At 39.8% G+C, this 18,129-nt stretch overlaps 2 protein-coding genes across 3 annotated transcripts; both read left to right on the forward strand.

Annotated features, from left to right (window-relative positions):
- Positions 1-401: 401 nt before the first annotated feature.
- LOC145488745 (carbohydrate sulfotransferase 5-like) lies at positions 402-1,725 on the forward strand. Its single transcript, XM_081467665.1, has 2 exons — positions 402-535; positions 620-1,725. Exons 1-2 carry the CDS (start codon positions 402-404, stop codon positions 1,578-1,580), a joined length of 1,095 nt encoding a protein of 364 aa, XP_081323791.1. The 3' UTR covers positions 1,581-1,725.
- Positions 1,726-8,384: 6,659 nt separating this feature from the next.
- Positions 8,385-17,052, forward strand: LOC145488498 (uncharacterized). 2 transcript variants are annotated; one of them, XM_081467377.1, is made up of 3 exons: positions 8,385-8,859; positions 12,146-12,828; positions 14,173-17,052. In XM_081467377.1, exons 2-3 carry the CDS (start codon positions 12,312-12,314, stop codon positions 14,976-14,978), a joined length of 1,323 nt encoding a protein of 440 aa, XP_081323503.1. In that variant the 5' UTR covers positions 8,385-8,859; positions 12,146-12,311; the 3' UTR covers positions 14,979-17,052. The 2 variants fall into 2 exon arrangements, with proteins under 2 accessions (XP_081323503.1, XP_081323504.1); XM_081467378.1 differs by lacking the exon at positions 8,385-8,859 and having other exon boundaries at positions 10,496-12,828.
- Positions 17,053-18,129: the final 1,077 nt, after the last annotated feature.

Raw genomic sequence — 18,129 nt, forward strand, 5'->3', positions numbered from 1 at the left:
TTTAATTTTCAGGTGTTTTAGAACCGAAAGTAGAAGAAAAGAAGAAGAGGCTATTATTATTATTATTATTATTATTATTATTATTATTATTATTATTATTATTTAATTTTTTCGACGTCTTCTCAGGGCAATTGAGGTTACGAAGCGATTTTTGAAAATACCTTGCCGTGGAAGTTTTTTTTTCAGAATCAAATTCGATAAACTATTCATAAGGTTGGTTTTGCTTTTGTTTTGGGTAACATAGCTTAGAGGCAATTAATTTTTGTGTACATCTATGGTCAGTTTAAGTTGACGTCTCAGGGGTAATCAACTAGAGTATTTTCAAAGTAATTGAACATTTTCAGGATTGATAGAATCAACTGTTTTTTATATTCTGCAGGCTGCCACTAGCACTTCAGACGATGAATCAACAAGCTAGGAGAGACACATGGCGCATCCGCTTCCCTTCCAAGCAATCGTTCATATCCTGTTCAATGGGGTTAGCCTTCTTCTCTCTAACTTTCATGTACACAGTCAGGAGCCCAATACGGGGTGCAATTTATCAAGCTTTTAAAAACAAAACAATTTTCCAGGCCATTTCTCCTGAATCAGAACTCCAAAACACTTCAAAGAGGAACGAACAATCATCGCAACATCCCAAGAGGGTGAATATCATCATAATGTCCTATCCAAGATCGGGATCTTCATTTCTGGGCGAAATTTTCAATCAGCACCCAGGAGTTTTCTACCTTTTTGAGCCATTAGGTCCTTTGCAAAAGAGTTTAACCAAAGCTGGCGGTTCAGAGTTTGATATTTCATCGTCATCTTACCAAAAGAAGGCATTTGAATTTTTCGAAGACACGATGAACTGCAAGTTTTCCAATGGCATCTTTATCCGTTACCTTGTCCTGGGAGATCGTAAACGTTCCCTTGTTCTAAACTCTCCTCCATTTTGTGTCAAAAATGGAAAATCTGCGGTGTGTCACAAGTTAACATCACAACAACTTGAAACCGTCTGTAAAAATAATTACAGTGTCTTTGCTGCGAAAATTCTCACACCTAGAATATCAATTTCTCACGATGATTGGAACAAGAATTTTTTGCAAAGTTGTTCTTCCAACGGTGCGAGTGAATGTAAAATAATTCATTTGGTCAGAGATCCAAGAGCAGTTGTCGAGTCTTTAAAGTCTCTGAATTTTTTCAGGCGACCAAATGAGCCTAAACGTGAATTATCATGGTATGTGGGGAGAATTTGCCATCAAATGGAGTCTGATGTCAAGATCGGGAGGTTGATAAGGACATTTCTACCTGATGGGTACAAGTTAATCCGGTTTGAAGATGTTGCTCTGAATCCATTGCCAGCAGTAAGTAAACTGTACAATTTCACTGGAATTGAAATGTTAGATACCATCAAGAAATGGCTGCACGAGGCAACAACATCACGAAATGGTCGCAGGGGAGGTCCCTACAGCACCAGTCGTGAATCAAAGCAAGTTGTTTCTAATTGGAGGAAAACAATGAGCCCTGGGAATGTGCAGATTGTTGAAAGCCTCTGCGGACGAGTGATGAAGAAATTGAATTATACATTAACTGGGACATAGTTGGATAAGCAATCTAATCTGAATATTTCTTTGATCGCTGGGAAGTCGCATTTACCATAAGTTAGTCTCTTCCGTTGCTGGGAAATTCTTTCAGCGCTATAGAAAAGGATAGTTACGGTCTACTAGTCTACTAATTTTAGAATTTTTTCAACCTTTAACTGCGGTCAAGCAACGAGTTGCTTACCTAGGGATACGTTTTAGAGATATATCGTGTGAAAAACACCCTAAATTTGAAAAACGCTGTGCAAGGTACCGAGCATGGTCTCCGTGCAGGCTTTTAGTTAGTAATACTTAAAGGAGCTCAGTCACGGTTTGCGCATATTAAAAAGTTTAGTCTCAATTTTTCAAATTCGTCGTTTGTAATCCGTGTTAATCTTCTCCATTCTTAGCCATCTTTGTGTTCCGTTATGGTTTATCATTATCCCTTTGGTGTTTTTCTATCTTATTAAACTGTTATTTTCAGGTTTCCTACCATTTAAAGGTAATTTTGTATGTGGCCAAAATAGCTCAAAATACCGTGACTGAGCTCCTTTAAGATGAGTCAAGGGATGCTAGCCATTTTGTATAAGTGGGTCCTGTTACATTTATTTAATAATTGCAAATGTTACCGTCTTTTCTTGTATACACAGTTGAACCTCCTGTAAGCGACCACCCAAAATGTCAAGTCAAGGTGGTCGCTTACGGGAGGTGGTCGTTTACGAGAGCTTAGACCATATTGGGTCAAAATTTTGCCTCATTAGCATATGATAACGGCAGAGACTTACCCCATGTTTTAAGGTGGCTCAACCCAGTTTTTGATACCTGTGTTTCATTCACTATTTTCTCTCAAAGCCTTGATCCTTTGGTCGCCAAAAATGGCAGCAGTCAAGTTAACAACACAAACTTCGGTTTTTTGATAGTTAAGCTGACGTATGTGTCGTTGCTATGGCAACATGACTACATATAAAAAGGCCTTTAAAATCGGTTTTGTTCATTTGCAGAAAATCTCGTCATTAGATTTTCTTTATAATATGCGAGCAACAAGCTTGTAACGATAGTCACAAGTTAACACTATTTTAATAATAATTTAACAGAGATCTTTAATTATTCCTTCTTGAAGGTCCACTGGAATTTCTAGAATTTCCTTTTTAATGTTCAATTATTTTTCAATACTCCAGTTACTTACTTCGTAAAGTATTTTCGTGCCAAATTTCGTGAAATTCTAATGAGTGGTTCTCGAGAAATAGGCGTATTTCCGAGAGTGCTATTTTTCATTTAATCGCAATTTTTTGACTTACTACGCATGCGCTGCATTTAACTGGGTTCTTTCGGTAACAGAAAAAGCTGAAAATTGCTGGGTTCTTTGCATCGTTATCTTTTCTAACATACCTTGGTAATAAAAGACTAAAGCCATCAATACACTGCATTCGATTATAGAGAAAAATAGCACAGATAGTGAGTAAATAAAATGATCGCTCTATTGACGGCATGTTTGTTTTTTTGCAATTCTTTTGCGCGCGCTGAACTGCATCAGCAAAAGCGCGCGCGAAAACTGTGTTCGGCCACCTTAAATGTTTTATTCATTTGAAAAGTCAATTTTGAGAGGAAATCTGGTACTTCCCATTGAGAAATTTTTCGTCTCTTGTACTACCTAGGAATGTGATAATCTTACAACAACTTATTATTAGAAAAGAGCCCTGAGAAAATATGCGTGCTGATTGGTTAAAAATCGTGTTTCTATAACTCGATGGAAACACAGAACTAGCACGAGCTGTTGACGTAATGATGGCGCGGGCAAAGAGAATTTACATTTTGATGACCAAAGTAAACAAGTTGTTTCCCTTTCATCGTCGCGGTGTTTCTATCGAATTATAGAAACACTCGTGAAAGTTTGGGAAAACTCGAAAAAGCTGTGGAAACACTCGCCTACGGCTCGTGCTCCCATAGCATTTCTCGTTCTCCCAAACTTCCACTCGTGTCTCTATTAAACAATTAGTTAATGAGCTCGAGATTTCTATCGCGTGATAGTTGACTCTGGCTGCGCCCTCGTCAACTATCACGTATAGAAATCGAGAGCGAATAATATAATTGTTTTAGTATATATCTACTAGTTGCTCAAAACTTTCATCTAAATCCTCTTCACAAACACTTCGAAAACACAAAGAAGCGGCCCACAGCGTACGCTGCTACGCTACTCACTATCTGTCACAGAATAGAACGTGAGTAGCGTAGCCAATCAGAGGACGGCATTCGTGATAGAACGCTGGTAGATTTATACTAAAACTCGACAGAAACACGGTACATGTTTTCTGTTTCTTAATTAATTTACGCTCTATTATCTGTCAAGTGGTCGCGTAAGGGAGGGTAAAAACAAAAGAAAATTTCAAACTCTCAGCTCTAAATGTGGTCGCGGTCGCTTACGAGAGGTGGTCGCCTACAAGAGGTTCCAAATATAGTGATTTGACTTGGAAACTTTTGGTATTTTGGAAAACTGGTCGCTGAGGAGAGGTGGTCGCTTACGAGAGGTGGTCGCAACCGGAGGTTCCATTGTATAAACCTTAACCCTTTAAGTGACATTTGATGTTTCATTAAAATGGTGCACTATTCAGTATAGCATGCAAATCCTCTTGTGTAAAAGAGTTCTCTGGTTAAGAATCTGAAAAAGTCTTCGAGCTCTAGGTTTCCAGTCTAAAACCTGCCTTATTGAAGGCCTTAGCCAATGGAAGATATACGAACCCGGGGGGCGGGGTACTCCCTTATATGGGCTATATAGGTACGTGGGGCCCCAAGGGGTAGGGGTTTTTTTGTTTTTTTTTTTTGGCGATCGATGACCGCTAACAATGCAACATAAAACACAGAAAAACACAAACGTATAGAATTTTGGCAAGAATTTACATTTTCGAGTTACGTTTATATTGACGATGTATTTACTTAAGACGTCAGACGGATATACTGCTCATCTGTGCATGTTACATCATAAGTGCACGTTAACGTGATTTTGGGAAAGTGAAGCAGTATTTTTTCGAGGTGTTTGCCTTCTAATGTTTACTTGACGAGACTGCGTTATTTCCAGGTCACCTTTCAACTGAATGTGATGACTTAAAATGATGCTGATGATCTCTTTGGCAGGAGGAATCTTAGGGCGCTTAAAAATATGAGCGACGTATTATAATGAAAGCAACCAAATATGTGTCAAGTAGATTTTTCTCTGTTATTTGACCCCAAGGAAGGTATTTCTCTCGCTTTACTAAACGTGGAACTACGCGGTATTTTACCACGTGATTTATGACTTGATGGTCTCTTCTCTGTTTCGCAATGTATCGAAAGCTAAAAGACCAGGTAACTCAACAAAGGCGGAGGGCTCTGCTAATTACTAGAAGGACCGCAGAAACTCGTCTATGTATTCTAATATTAGGTTTTCTCCCCTTTACTAAGTTATCAAAAGCGTATACTGCAGAATTAAGGAGAGATTTTCCAAAACATGACATACAGAACCGTAATATTTGGCTAATATTCTCAACATTTGTTAATCAGTAGCTTCCTATCGGGGGGCATCCAAAGAATCTATTACGTGAAGAATTCTAACCCCGGTGGAATTTATGAAAGCTGAGAAACCCAAGTGCACCCCCGGAGACCCAGGGGCAAATAGCCGGACAAATAGTCCGACCAGGATTGGAAGAAGTTCAGCGGGCGAAATCGGTCGGAAAAGAAACGTACGTTTATAAGGACGAACGAGATAGCTCTTTTAAACTTTTTTCGTTCCGTGTTATCTCGCCGACTATCTGTCCCTGGGACTCAGAGGATGAGCTAAGTGCAACCAAATGACGTAGCATACTCTAACCCGAAATATCGATGGGACAAATGTGTTCGACTATGGCCAAGTATCCAAGCCTTGTCATGCTAAAGTCACCGTCTAATTCTGCTGACACAACCAGACACCCTTATAATGCAATTCAACTCAATTAATGCCTACCTCATGTGAGATACATACAACTTAGAAAGCATATGTTCACTTCATGCAAATATGGACAAGACATATACGTAACATCTCCCTTTCTTAAGAAAACTATATAAACAAAAACTAGCTCAAATCTGGACAAAGAAAACTTACAAAAATGTACTTTTTTCGGGTTCAGTGTCAAGACAAACTTAGTTTATCCAAAGTCTGCTAAAATAAACTCCAGTCTCCAGTTCGGGCAACTGCTTCAGTTGACGGTCCCGGTAAAACTTGGCCTTTTGCCTTTTCACTCCAGTTTTATGTAGAGGGGGCACTTAATTACTTCCCGAAGAGGAAGGCTTAACGCTGTTCGTAGGAGAGTTCGCGTTCGGCGTGACGTAAGCCTCTGAGCAGGGCTGCCTCTTATGCCTTCGGTGGGAGTGTTCCAATAGTCTAACAGAGGTAGCTAGGGATCTTTTCCGCCGCATTCAGCTTTTTTGAACAGTTGTTTGATTGCCTTAACTGAATACTCAGCTTTATCATTAAACGTTGAGTGGTGTGGCGAGGATGTGACATTGTCAAATTCCGCAAAACTCAGTGAAACCTCGTGAAACCCCTGGCTGCTAAACTGTGGTTTAGCATATCATTCTGATTTCAATTCCCAGTCTGTCAACTTACTACGAAGTAAGACTGTTTCGCTTTTCCATATTGTCTGAACCTCCCACCCATTATTCAGTATATAAAACAGATTAAAGAGACTGACCCACTGATTTCACCTTGATTCGGTACGTGACATATTTTGCAAGTGCTAACCGTCGAAAAGTACATTTGTGCTCCATTCGACTGCCCAATTTGGAGACGCCGAAAATAATACAGCATTCTTTATCGCAAAATTCAACTTCGAACCCTAATAAAGCGTGTAGCTTTTAGCTACTCCGCGTGGATTTGGAACCTACAAAGTTTGCCACAGCGATAATCAAAACACTATGCCACCGTTCCCGTTACAACCCGTTATACCAGCACGGGTGGACTAAGTAAGAAACCGAACAGACTCGACTTGTAATAGTACCCCGTGGGTACCCTGCGATAGTATTTGTAGCGTCACGTAACTATCGCACTGTCTTCGTGTTTCCCTGCAAGAGTTGTGAAACCTTGCAAGTCGAAAGCCGTGAAAAACGTAATTTTGTATAAAGCCGTGACGGCCGTAAATACTTTGTGTTACCACAGCACCTGCCACCAAACGGAGTTTTTTACCACCCAGATCCTGGGCGGTCACATGACCAGCCGTGACCCGGGTCTCTCTATCATCAAAGACAAGAGAAGCAAAGGAGAGAGAGTCTGGGATCGCGCTTGCGACAGTCTATATTTAAGCAATAGGCCGCAGTTTTTTTTTTGGGGGGGGGGGAGGGGAGGGTTTGGTTTTAGCTTTTTTTTTTCGCACGCTAAACCCACGTTGGATATTAGCAGAATACGAGTAAAGCTTATATTGATTAAATATTTGAACTGCGGAGAGAGCTTTAAAGACATCATGTAAATGATCATCACTTTTCTTGATCTTAACACAACTTTACCAGGTGTGAAAATAAAGCCTGAAAAAAGTTAGGCTTGAACGGGATTCAAACCCATGACCTACATGTATGCGATACCGCTGTTGTACCCTATCGACTGAGCTAACGCCATCAAGCCAACTGGGACCGGTAAAATTGGGAATTGGTAATATTACTGCGGCCAGAGACAGAGAAAAAAAGACATCAAAGGTCATCGCAACTATCAACACAACTTCACCAGTTTTGAAATTAAAGCCTGAAAAAAAGATAAATAATAATAAAAAAACAGACTTAAACGGGATTCGAATCCATGCTGTGGTCTTGAAAACAACTGGGAGCAGGAGCCCGTTTCTCGAAAGCCCCGGAAACTTTTCGGGCCCGAAAAGCCATTTTTAGTTCATCTGTATCTAAAAACGGAGAGGTGTATACGCCTGAAACTTCTTGTATGAAGGGAGCCTCTGTTCATATTAAGAATACGTGAATAAAACAGTTCTGTAATCATAAGCTTCGAGATTTTGCTATGGCTTTCTGGGTGCGAAAATATACCCGTAGATGGTAAAAATTTAGGTGAATATATGAAAGATCATATATTTGAACTGGGGAAAAAGATATGAAGACATGATTGACCATCGAAGATATACACACAACTTAAGCAGCTGTGAAATTAAAGCCTGAAAAAAAATTTAGGCTTGTATAAAATTTGAAACCGTAACCTCTGCGATACCGGTGCAGTACTCTACCAACTGAGCTATTAAGCTAATTGCAACTGGGAGCAGGTGACGTTATGAGTTCGTAATATACCCATAGATGGTGGAGATATAAGTGAATATATGAAAGATCATATATATGAACTGGGGAGAAAGATATGAAGACATGACTGATCACCGCAGTTGTACACAGAACTTAAGCAGCTGTGAAATTAAAGATTGAAAAAAATTCCGGTTTGAGCGGTATTCGAACCCATGACCTCTGCGATACCGGTGCAGTGCTCTACCAACTGAGCTATCAAGCCAACTGGGAGCACGTCACGTTATGAGTTCGTAATATACCCGTAGATGGTGAAGACACAAGTGAATATTATATGAAAGATCATATGTTTGAACTGTGGAGATAGATTTAAAGGCATGAATCACAGTTATGTACACAACTTAACCAGTTGTTCAAATCCCATTCTCAAGTTCTCGTCGTCCACTTGTACTAAAGCTTAGCATGTTTAGAAATACTGGTTCACACACTCTTTCGTGTATCTACATACATCATTAGATTATATTAATCACTGGCTGTCCTGGTGTGGAATTGGATCTACACGCTGGATTTTTGTCTGCTCTGATAGAGTTTTTGGTCAACAAACAGCTTTCACCAAATCTTTGATTTATACAGAGGGGTGTCTAAAAAGAAATACTGACTAGCGAACAACTCTTTCAGATGGTGGCTGCTGTGAGTTCTTGTGAAAGCAGTCGCCGTTGCCAGGCACTGGAAAGAGTTCAATTGCATTTTTGTAGCCCAAGGCTAAACAGAAAACTATATCACTGTTGCTAATCACGAAAGTCAATGAGCCATGAGGAAAACCAATCAAAAATCGAGTTACACTATATTCAGCTTATTTCACTCGCATAATTGGGTTTAGATCACCGTCCACGTTTTATTCAGCTCGGGCGTTTGAAACCTAGCAGTTTGTTCTTTATTAGTTTCGTTGTACTAAAGAAAGAAGCTGAAACTAAAAGAAGGCCGGCCATTCATCCATCTCCTGCAGATTTCCTTTGCACTTTAGATACTGCGCCATCGGTGGTTAATATTGATGAAATTATGACGAAAGGTAGGTACAATCTCACATGATTTTATATCATACAGAACGCCGTTGATGGTCACTTTGATGGCTAATTTAAAAACAAAAAGTAGGATTTAAGGATTTTCCTAGAAGCCGTGAGCAGCATGCTGCTCAGACAAGGATATACATTTCAAGCGGTTAATTTTTGATGCGTAGCTGATGGTGGGCTCGAGCAGTCAACTTAGGAGTGCGCGTAATTAATTGGGAAAAAAAAAAAATTAATCTTTCACAAATTTCGCCTTTGAATATCAGTAATAACTGGTCGTTGCACATCGAGGGAAACAAAGACGGCAAACATTCCACCACTCAATATGACTGAATTTTCGTGCTCGAATTGCATAAATAACAATTCGCAGCACTTTCCTTTTGAAGGATCGAAAAGACATTAACAACCCGAGGCGGTGTAAACAAAAACAGGTACAGATAAAGTTATACAAATTAGCGCCTTCTTCTTAATTGCAGTTACACATTACGTGTACTATGTAGTTTGTTGGTTGGGTTTATTCTATTCTAACGTTTAGTTTTATTTTGGAATCTATTCCTATATGAGCTTTCGTTTTTTCAGTCATTTGTATTATTTTATTCTATCATGTCTTGAAATAACATACGCGGTAGTAATATATGTATTAAAAAACGAAACGAAACGAAACAATTAAATAGAACTCTACTAAAGGCAATGGACACAAATCATCGTCACTCGTGAAGTGATGTCAAAAACAGTCGCCGCTGTAGAGTTTTAAACCTAAACAATATTAAATGCGTGAACTCAAGCTACAGAACAAAAGAAAAATACTAACAATGAGACAACAGTGATGTAGTCATGATGTTCAGAATTCACACTAAGCACGAATCATCGAAACTAAAAGCGGAAATAAAATGATGTAAAGACAGGAAAACGGGCAAAATATTTATGCAATGAATTTTAAAAATAACTGCTGTCTTTTAAATCTCAATTTCTTTTACTAAGTACACTAAATTAAATAAACCGTCTGAAAGAAAATGGTCAAAGATGTTAATTTTTGTTTTTCTTTTACGCCGTAGGAGTTCTCTGTAAGGCGGTTTCTTGATGTCACGGGTGGGGGAGGCTCTGGGAGACGTTTTGTTCTTGAAACTCAAAACCTTGCCGTCGTTCGCATTTTCTTATTTAAAGAACCCCGTTAATACGGCCGGAATTTTGTGGTGCGTTGCTGACCGGATTAACGGCATTCCACTGTATTCAAACAATTCAACTTCCTAAATATGCGATCATCAAACACGAGAGTCAGATAGGGTTATGTTTTCCAATTTTGAAACCGCACTAGTTTCAATTTTATACAGCGTGACATCTAAGCGTTTCTATTGACTCGTAATCGTTTCAGCCTAATGGCCTGTCGATCAGCTTATAAGCTGTACACATATGAAATGAGAAAATGATTTTTCGTGTACAGCAAGTTACTTATCAGTTGACATGCAGCCTTAAAACGTCGACTAAACTCGAGACGTTCCTGGTGAGAACTGAACCAAATAATAATCATTTACGATCCGAGTGACGAGAAAGCAAGATTTAATGATCACGAATTGACCAGCAAAAAGATGAATTATAATCCAAAACTTAACATATTGTTCAGAAGGAGGGGGGGGGGGGTGACTTTTCCGCTCCTTATTTACTTTAAATGGTTGAACCTTTGAAAGCATTGAAGAACTGAACTTCACTGATTGACTGACTTTTTCCAAAATTTATCTGGCAAGACTTTGGTGGGACATACTATAGACCCTACTCATAAATGGCCGCCATTTTAATATTATTTTGTATGCATCAGTTTAAATTAACCCAACTGACCTCGTTTGAGAGTGAAAGTTCTTTTGAATTATCAACTCAAAAACGAGGTTAGTTGGGTAAACTTTAATAATTACAAAAGGGTTTTTAAATAGCAGCCATTTATGAATAGGCCGGGTCTATTGGTCGAAGATCTGGATGTCTCATGGCAACCTTACTTTGACAGGCATGTTTTTCAAATTTCGAATTTAATTCCGTTGAATTAAATGAATTTCTCTTTACTTTCTTGTAGTAACTTCATTTCTAAAGATAATTTTAGCTTTTGTTATCAGTTTTGACAAGAGGCCATGACCTTGATCATAGTTTTGATGGTTTGACCATTTTTGACGGTTTGCGAACGTTTTGTAAAAATCATAAGATCCCCTGATAAATCCAAGATGGCGCCTGTTCAGAATTTATAACGTTTTTTGGACCTGCTTTACATCCTCAAAAATTGATAGCCATAGCGTTAATATTCTTAACAGTTACAGGGTAAGGGACTCAAAGCCTCTACATTCTCCACAGGCTTTTTTTTTCCTGAGCCCAAAGAGCGATTGGGATCCGGAGACCGGGAGTGAGCAAGAAAGCGCTTTTATTATCGCGCAGTTGACTGGGCACGAGGCAGCCAAAGTCCCCCATTTCCGTGCCAGAGGACAAAAAAAACAACCGGCCTGAGATATTAGAAATCAGAAGTAACCATTTCAGCTTCTTCTAAATGAAATCATACTTATAAGAAACACGCTCTCCGATTTTCAAGGAAAGCCACAGTGTAGAATCCTTTGCCGACTAAATCACTCTGGTAGAACCATTTTCGCTAACTTAACGGCAGTTTCGTCCAGGGTTTGCAAATGAAGACAAATAAAAGTGCAACATTATCTTGCTGTGTGAGAAATAATGCCGGTTCTATCTCCTGTGTTGTGATCGATGATACCACTCCTTTTCAGTTAATGCAATAAAAACGCTATCAAACAACTCTCAATCAATGATACAGAAGTTGTGGCCGGGCCATGCATTTCCGTGACGCAAAAGAATGTGTACAAGAAACAGCGCGATCACAAATGTGGGTTACCCAACTCCTTTCTGAGTTATCAGCATTTAAACCTAAATTTAAGGTGATTCTCACAGGGTCGTACGTTGAACTGAAATGAAATGGTATAGTCTTGATCTGGCTAGCAACGGTAGATAATATGTAATTGGAAATCTTAGTGTGCTGAAATATTCGTAAGATATCAGCTCTCTTTTTCTATGGAAATTCAGTGAAATCCTATAGCATGTGTTTTTGAAAAGATTGTGATCAAGTGTTTGGTGAAGGGAAGCATTGTACCGTGAACGTAATCGTAAATAACCGGTAGAACGCAACAGCGGATAAACAAATGAAGCGTTAAACAAGTGATCACAATAGCTGTGAAGTGTCGGGCCTTCGAGGCGCTGAACGAAAAGAGGTGCAGTGAAAAATACTAATCGTAATTAATATTCCAGGTGCATTCTCCAATCTGGATTAAATTGCTTGAGGTTGCAGTGTTGGACAGATGCTACAAAGATGGTGAAAAATATCTCGTTCTGATCGACAAGATAAAAACACCTTGAAGAAGACTCATTAATAATATTGCGAATTATAAACTGAAAACCGTAGAAAGTTTCGACGATGGATTTTGGCACAGAAACATTGGATTCGTCCTCCACGGATCTCCAGAGCGATCAAGCGAACAAGAGAAAGGCGTTCTCTTCTAAAGAAGGAGAGCAAACGATTCATACATATGTCTTTGGCGTGTTTGGCTTCATCCTACAAATTTTCTTCTCTATCGGAATTTCAGCATCTCAAGACATCTTGGAAGAAACGTTGGTTCCCACTCCAGTTGTTTTAATCTCTGCCTCGCTACCTTTCTCCTTCATCACTTCCATTCTCCCATATTTCGTTCTCAAGCTGGCGCAGGAAGTTCTCTTGGTACCAATAGTGTTCCTGAGTATCACCGGTGTGTTGCTATACGCCTTGGTCGAACATGTGGTTCTTCGTGTAACAGGTGTGATTGTTGTCTCAACCGGAATAGCCATTGGAGAAGTGACGTTCGTGGCGATGACAGCGCTTTACAGCGACGCCGCAATGAGTTCTTATGCTACGGGCACAGGGATAGGATTTGTCATTGGGCCTCTGTACTATGCAGGTAAGAAATAACTGACAAAAGTTGAGATTTTAAACGAAATCTTGACGCCAAAAGCCTAATTCAGATTGTACGGTCATGGCTGAAATATTTTGCATTCTATTGACGCACGAAACTTGCCCATAATTTTTGATTGAGCTGCTCAAGTTGTGCGCGGTTTGGCGCCATAAAGACATTATCATCGTTCATGATCAGTTGTAAGTCATGGTGGTCGGTTTAGTTTTTATCGTTTCAAGGTAAAAAAAAAGCATAAATTTTTTTTGACCATATATTTTTATCTGTTAGGTTTTAAACCGTTTCGCATCAGCACACACATAGCGGAAAAAGTTTCAATTAATATCATGACTTTAAACTGAACTGCTTAACAAAAATTGGCATATTGCTCAAGGAATCTGGCTATCTTTTAAGGATAAAAGCCGAGAATGATTTTCCATTCGACTAATTTAAAAGCACATCAGGACCTACAAATTCCAGTCAACTTGCCATCTTTTTGTTTTATTGTACTCGCCATCTCTATCGATGATCAATGCAATTCTCGTGATCAGGGCTCTGTTAATAGTGTTTTTATTTTCCACCTTACTGTTTTCGAACCAAACATACTGAATTTCGCGGGTCGATGCAGCGCGTCAGTGATTTAGCAGGTGGCGTTATAAAGTCCCTACCAGTCCCCACGCATGACTAAGTGAGGAAAGACATTGGAAACGAAGATGGAAATCCAGAGTGACCGTAAACTTTAATCAGTTTGGTTGCGTAGTGGCACAACAGAAGTGTGACATCTTTCTCAGTGCGAGACTTGTGGCGAAATGAGTTCCTGGGCAGACGGACCCTCAAGACCTCAGTCTGGAACTAAAAATTTAAACACTTTAAGTTTGATCAATCAACAACTCGAGTAAAATTTAAAGTAAAGAAAAAAGAAATATCGATGTTAAAAGATCATTTGTAAAACATTTTCTTCAGATTTTTATATCTCGCGCCATCCATTGCTACGTATTCATAGTGTAATGTAATTTATATCGCTACAAAACTGCGAAAATGATGAAAGCGAAAACTTGAAATGCACCAGAATCCATCATTTGAGGCGTGCCGTCGGCTATTTTTAGGTACCACTGCACTGAAAAATTTCTGAAGAATGACTGATATAAAGTTTGTCTTCTTGCCTATTGTTTCTCTGTTTTATTTTTCAAATTCGTCCTCTAAGCCGCTACCAGACTATGTACCTCTGTGGAAGTGAGCACGATTTTCAAACTCTAACAAGAAACGACTAGCATCTCGTGAACGCGATTTAACTATTCAACTATTTATTTCAAATGATAATAAAATCATGAACTTTCTCCTTCCTTTTCACAGCAATGACAACCATAATTTGCGTGCCTCCAGAAACAACTCTTCTTATCATCTCCTGGGTGCCTGTAGTGATCTTTCCTTTTTACGCTGTCTTGGAAAAGAGGCAGTTTAAACCTGCACAGGACGCTACAACGCACAAAGATGTGGCTTACACTTCACTTAATCTAAAGACTGAACAAGAGGAAGGAAAGTCAATGTGGAGTGAAAAAAGAACTTTAATCTGGCGAAATCTTCCGCTAATGATAGCATGTTTCTTCGGATATTTCGCCGAGTTTTTGACCCTTAATGGCGTCGTCACATCACTGGCCTTCCCTAACTCACCTTTCGACCCGAGGAACCATTTTGTTTACTACGCATGCGCGTTTATGATCGGCGAATTCATCGGCAGATCCTACATAACTCTTCTGCTCCTGTTGAACTCCAAATGCACGCCGGTTATAACGAAAACTTGGACTTTATCGACAGTGCTTTTGAGCTTGTTTATCTTTTTAACTTTTGCCTCATGGTATCGCTTTCTTCACAGTGTATGGGTTGTGTTATTGTTGATATTTATTGTGGGTCTTTTGGCGGGAAGTTTGTACCTGAACACCTTTCTCATGGCGGTAGGCAGCGAAGATGTCAAAGGCAAGGCTTTTTCGCGCGCTTTTCTTTCGGTCGGACCCAGTACCGGCGTCTTAGTCGCCGGTTTAGTCGGACTGGTACTGGAACCAACCCTGAGGGAACATTGTCTCCAGTCAGCTGAATTTAGTGATTTCTGTTTTACAAGAGCTATTGGTGGATGGAATAGAACTACATCGTGTTTGCGATAACCGAGGAAGGTCATAAATAACAAGATTGAATTGTAAAGAAATTGCTGTGTTGCATCGACAGAAAGGTGAAAATTAACCCATGTGAACTTGAATGCCCGCCCTGCCAAGTTTTTGAAAGCCGACTTTTCGGGCATTAGCTCTTCTGGGTTTTAGCCCGAGCAATCGACTGTTTATAATTACTCAGTATTGAGATAACTAAGATTAATTAACCAAACATGAAAAGGTGTACTACAATCAACGCAACAGAAATAAAACACATACATGTTACTGAAATCAGGCTGCGAACTTATTTTTGGAGTTAAATTTCTAGGACTTTTCAAGGACATTCCAGAAGATAAATTCTAATTTTTCAAGGACGCTACCCACTTAAAAAGTACCATTAATAAAATTTGATACTAGATTATGTGCTTAGATTTAAGTCCAGGATACCCGCAAGATTTGTTTTCATTTTGTTGTGTTTTGTTGTTTTTTTTTCAAGTCATTTCTAGTTTCATAGTAAATGGTTTGAACCCAGGAGTATCAGTAGTTCGTATAGTGTGATCGTCCGGGTGAGTGTAGTTCTGAAAAGAACTGTTGCTGGTGACTGACGTTTCGACAACCTGAGCAGAGGTCATCTTCAGAGTCAAGTGAATAGTGTTTGACAGTCGATGATGTTATAAGTCTGGTCCGTTGAACGTGATTGGTCAGTATAGCCATGATGGTATTGGCTGAAAGACTCGTGTAAAGTTTGTCATCAGTCATTGGTGGGTTTCGATCCGTCTATTGTTGGCCAAATAGGTCGGTTTTTAGTCCTTGTATTGTTAAGTCGGTCTGTTAGAAGTCCGTTTGTCGGTTTCGTTTCCGCCTTGGATAAGTCATTTGTAATTAAGGCGCCGGTAGTTGTTGACATCTGTTAACAGGCGTTTGTTCTAAGTTAGTGTACCAGCTTTCCAGAGTCAGTGGTTGAAAATTGTTTGTACTGTAGGTTAAGCACTGAGCAGAGTCCCAGACAATGCTGTGGTTTGTCAGTTGATGATGTACAGCAATGTGATTGTTGGCATTACCATTTCTCGTGGCTCGTTTATGTTCAGTCAGTCTCGTGTTAAGGTTTCTGCCAGTCTCACCAAAGTAGGAAGCCTGGCAGTCGGAGCATTTGATCTTGTCAACAACTACCGGCGCCTTACAAACGACTTATCCATGACGGAAACGAAACCGACAAACGGACTTCTAACAGACCGACTTAACAATACACGGACTAAAAACCGACCTATTTGGCCAACAATAGACGGATCGAAACCCACCAATGACTGATGACAAACTTTACACGAGTCTTTCAGCCACTACCATCATGGCTATACTGACCAATCACGTCGAAACGTGACGGTCACCAGCAATAGTCCTTTTCAGAACTGCACTCACCCGGACGATCACACTAAACGAACTACTCATTTCTAGTTTTCCCATATTGTGGGCAATTTTTTCGTCGGCAAATTTTCCACCCACAATAAGTCACCCAGCAAATATGTTCTTCAGGAACCAATGTACTCATCCACGGCTTTAAAGGCCTTGAATATTTTCAGTTTCGAGTGCGTGCATAGCATGAGAACTAGCCGTGTTCGGTTGTTATATTTGTCCATTTTTTTTGCAAGGTAATTTGATAACAGACGAGATCCATAAACTTGAAAAAGAAACAAAATTAAAACCCGGCACCAACATTCCCTAATATGAACCGAACAAGGTAAGCATTAATTATTTATTATGATGGCTCTTTTTCTCCGAAAGTCCTAAGTTTAAATTTTGCATATAAGACAATTTAGAAAGTAAGAGTTTGTTTGGACTTTCTGCCGATAAATAATGTCGAAATCACGAAATAAATTTCACGAAGCTGTATCTGGTGTTGCTTTCTATCGTTACGTTCTATTTCTAGGAGCTTTGAACGATTCTTAGTCAATATATCTCATCATTAGTATTATAAAACAAGCAAAGTCGGAAAGACGTCGAGTCGACACGATGTGTCGGCGTTCGCAAATTGCTCAAATTGTACCGCGACAACGGCTTCCGCTGCCAATTTGCGTCCTAATTGCAAGTGTTTAATAATAACAGTTCTGTAAAATGAAATTGCACATACCTTGCTTCTTGACGGAATTGGCAGCTCCATAAGACTCAAATACCATTTTGAAATTGCCGCCATGAATACGTGAAACACAACATTGACCAGATAAACGCGGTCAGAATTGGGTACCAGGTTAAAAGAATACCTGAACGTGGAGGGGCGCGTTACTTTTGTCAGCGAATAATTTGCTACAACACAACCGTGTGAGGAAAAAAAAATCATTCCTCCTGTCTCTTGTCCGCAAGCAAATTATTCAGAGTTATTTACATTATTTAATTACGCACTTCACGCGCGAATACTTGAGTTTCTTTTCTAAGAGGCATGGTAACGAATTTTGCAATCCGATTGGTACTTAGCGCGGCCTTCATGGCGGAAAAACGTACTGCGGAGCTTTCTGTGCATCCCTAGCCCCACTTTCGGGCTCAGGTAATAATGCAAGTTGCAATGGTTTCGCAATGGTCGGAAAGAGCGGCGGCATGTACCAAGGTACGCGAGGATGTCGTTCGGTTGATTTATTTATACTTGAGCAAGCACGAATTTTTTTCGGCATTTCAATGTTAATTTAGGAGAACAAGTCTTCCCCCCTGCCTGCCGAGAGGCTCTCTTGCTTATATGTATGTAAGCTTATCTGGATGCAATATGTAAAGTGTGTTTGTGGGAAAACTGTGTCCACCGCGGGTAAATGCAGGGTTCGGAAACCTTCTTTAGGTTAAGTTTGTCTGAAAAAAATTGATTCCCCAGGAAAACAATACACCAGTTTTCCATTAGTGACGCTAGAATGTTGCTGCCTACCAGAAAAATGACAAAAGCAAATTAAAGAAAGTTCGTAACTTCTTTTGTTTAAAAGATGAACGAAATTCCCGCCATTTCTTCGATTTTGGGAGCCTGGCGCGCAGCCAAAACTCGCGAATGCTTATTACGTTTTACCGCTCTGAAAGCGCGGCCGGGATTCAACCTAGTTCCCAGGGTCTGTCATCGGTTCGCGTAGTGAAAAACTGTGACCTCGTACTTGAAAATGCTGCCCTCAGCCTGCGGCCTCGATCAGAATTTGAAGACCTC

Source organism: Orbicella franksi, chromosome 5, assembly GCF_964199315.1.
Source record: "Orbicella franksi chromosome 5, jaOrbFran1.1, whole genome shotgun sequence".
Lineage (NCBI taxonomy): Eukaryota > Metazoa > Cnidaria > Anthozoa > Scleractinia > Merulinidae > Orbicella > Orbicella franksi.